Source organism: Perkinsus marinus, assembly GCF_000006405.1.
Source record: "Perkinsus marinus ATCC 50983 genomic scaffold scf_1104296966226, whole genome shotgun sequence".
NCBI classification, from domain to species: domain Eukaryota; phylum Perkinsozoa; order Perkinsida; family Perkinsidae; genus Perkinsus; species Perkinsus marinus.
Genome location: NW_003204003.1, coordinates 114188 through 116934, shown reverse-complemented (window position 1 = coordinate 116934; position 2747 = coordinate 114188). Strand labels below are relative to the sequence as shown.

General features: G+C 49.2%; 2 protein-coding genes across 2 annotated transcripts in view; both read right to left on the bottom strand.

The window, feature by feature from the left end:
• The window catches only part of Pmar_PMAR007657 (Lactoylglutathione lyase, putative), a gene marked incomplete at both ends in the record, with an annotated part of 956 nt that extends 248 nt beyond the window's left edge, over positions 1-708 (bottom strand). The window contains 4 exons of the mRNA XM_002769200.1: positions 1-93; positions 165-275; positions 360-484; positions 533-708. The exon at positions 1-93 is cut by the window's left edge and continues 4 nt beyond it. Of these exons, the coding sequence (XP_002769246.1) occupies positions 1-93; positions 165-275; positions 360-484; positions 533-708 (505 nt within the window). The remainder of the gene's footprint in view (positions 94-164; positions 276-359; positions 485-532) is intronic.
• Positions 709-1400: 692 nt separating this feature from the next.
• On the bottom strand, positions 1401-2672 carry Pmar_PMAR007656 (hypothetical protein; the record flags this gene model as incomplete). The annotated part of the gene is made up of 5 exons (XM_002769199.1): positions 1401-1745; positions 2020-2151; positions 2198-2371; positions 2420-2489; positions 2539-2672. 5 exons carry the CDS (start codon positions 2670-2672, stop codon positions 1401-1403), a joined length of 855 nt encoding a protein of 284 aa, XP_002769245.1.
• Positions 2673-2747: the final 75 nt, after the last annotated feature.

The following is a 2747-nucleotide window of genomic DNA, read 5'->3' as shown; positions in this document are numbered from 1 at the left end:
ATGCCACATCGCGCATCCTACCCTGAGATGGGAGCTTCCTGAAGTGAACCCCCTCCTTCTGGAGTGCCTCACATGAGGCTTCCAAGTCATCACCTATATCAACAGAACAGCATCAAGACTAGAAGGACAGGCGCGGCTGGGTTTCCAGCGCAAAAGAATCTCACTTTCTATATGGAAGGCGATGTGGCCGAATCCTCGGTGAGGTTCCTCATTCCCGTTATTGGCTTTCCAGTCGACAGGATCATCCCAGCTATGAGTGAGCTCTAAGTAGTTATCTGAACACCACAGGAATGAAATGAGCCGATCTGGATCGCGATGACGAACAACTGTCCGCCTTAGATTTGATAGCCGCATCTCACCAGGCATCGTCCAGAGGTACTTTTCACTCTCCAGAGTGCCAACCGTGGTAGGCAGTTTACCAGCAGCATCCGGCCTCGGTGTCTCGAGGAAGTATAGAGAGAATTTCCACTGAGGGAAGTCGTACCTTCAGTGAGAAGGCAATGCCCGATGAGACCAAGATAACTAACATTACTTGTGAATGAGTTTCATCCCAAAGTGTTTTGTATAGAAGTCAATGGTCACCTTAGGGTCCTTCACCCTCAACATAGTGTGCTGGAACTCACTATGGAGCTTCTGGCACATGCTCGCGGCCGTAGGGCCAACTCGCCCGGCACGAGACTCCATTACATGCGACCAACCGAACGCCATAATCTCAATGATGCTAAGAACAAACCACCACTGAGGTGAATAGTTGCCAACCATCGATAAGGTTGCACACTGTCATCATAATACCATAGACAAGAGTAGTCAAGTCAGCCTCCTCACCTAACAAGATGAATGTACTTGTGAGGTGCTGATTTCAATGTAGATATGATCGCAGCTTGCTCTGATAGATTGGGACAGCTACACATTTGGATCACAATCGTTTGTCCCCAACTAAACGCAACTCTGTGTGTCAATAAGCATCTTTCTGATGTAAGCCGTGACGGCCTTCACTCACGGTATTTTTGCGACACAAATCCGATGTCTCCGGAAGCCTCTCTACCGTCCGCATATCAACACAAGTCTTTAATGGTGGATTCACTACAACACATTACATGCATTCATGACTATAGGCAAATGCCACTGGGTGGTGAACTACCGTTCCTCCGCTGTACAACAACAGTGCGAGGGAGAAGAGAGCACCATCCTCGCGGAGCGATGATTATCTTTATTATGTTTGAAAACAGTGAGTGATTCAAAGGCTGCATTATCCGTAGTGCTCAAAAAGTCAAACAAGAGCAATTCTTTTTGAGTGATTCGTTCGAGGCATTAAAACAGTAATTAAAAAAATGACTAGATTCATCACAACTGCTGATACAACGACTATTTTGGAGTTTCAAATCACAATGCGACGATTCTCAACCGATTAACGGCCACCAGTAGTCAGCGTGACTTCCATCATGGAAGTGTTCGAAAGGCTCAGTGTCATTCTCCAACAGGTACTCTAAGGCTTCGGGACTCCACCCACACCCAGCCACCGACTCGGGCAGCATGGGAACACTATCTGCTGATGATATGAGATCAACAGGCATAGACTCTGAAGCTGCTGGGGCGTTTATGAAGGACTCGGGGGAGCTGCAGGAGGCCGTTCCAGCAGCTGTTGATGAGGCCTCGACAATGGTGAAGGGGTCATCAGCAATCTCGTTCATTAACCTCTCCTCAAAGCTGGCCAGGGCAAGCTCCATCGTCGCACAGGACCGAAGCTGAGAAGAGGAGGGTAGAGTAAGATGAGCCTCTCTGTGCTCATCCATCAGGATCAGTGTTTGCTTTCCTCCGGAGTTTCCTTACCAACTATACAAGTTCATATGCGAATTCGAATAGAAGTGCACAGAAACCAATGAGAATTCCACAGGATTTCCTCAAAATTTTCACACTGTCACCAACACATGTAGTTGACCATGTGCATATTCTCCCACACTGCTCAGGACGGTCGCCACAGAGAAAACGGCAGAGCCCAACAGGAATGCTGCAGCTTACGATTGATTTTATTTGCTCCCCACTGAGAGTGTCGAGATTCTGCAATATCCTGGCACACGACGACAACAGGAAGCCGCCATTGCTCGGATTTGCCTTCATCCCAAGACGAGCCATAAGACTAAACAGTAGCACCTACAACAAGAGAGCACGTACCATCCACCCTGCGCATCTTCCCTACAATGTCCTCTAATGAGACATCCTCTAGCTTGGCCACTGTAGAGAACTTATGGGCAGTAGCTTGCATAAGGGCACCCACTCTGCCACAGGCAGACTCGTAATCCGGCAACCCCGAGGCCAGGCCTGGCACGACGTGCAGTTCCTCTACTCCCAAGGGCGGGGCCTTGATGCTCTCCTGTCAGCGACAGCACAGTGCTATGAGACAGTAAGGTAGAGCGGGCACCTGGTCGAATGCCTGCATGACGGTGATAATCTCATCGACCCTCACAACGGAGAGGTTGTCCAGGACGTAACTGAGATCGAGATATGAGAAGCCCTGGGGCCACCCCTAAGGGCTCCTACCCGCTTGCTGTCATCAACATAGGCAAGCTGGTGTAGCCCAAACTATACATGGGACGGAGGATCTTCGAGATGAGGAACTCGCCGTATTTGTATGGAGTCAATACCACATCAGCAGCAACCGCCTGGGAACACATCACAACAAAAAAATCACAATTACAGCGGAGCGAAGCAGAATAAAAGTGGTTGAGCTCCGAACGCACTCACATCCA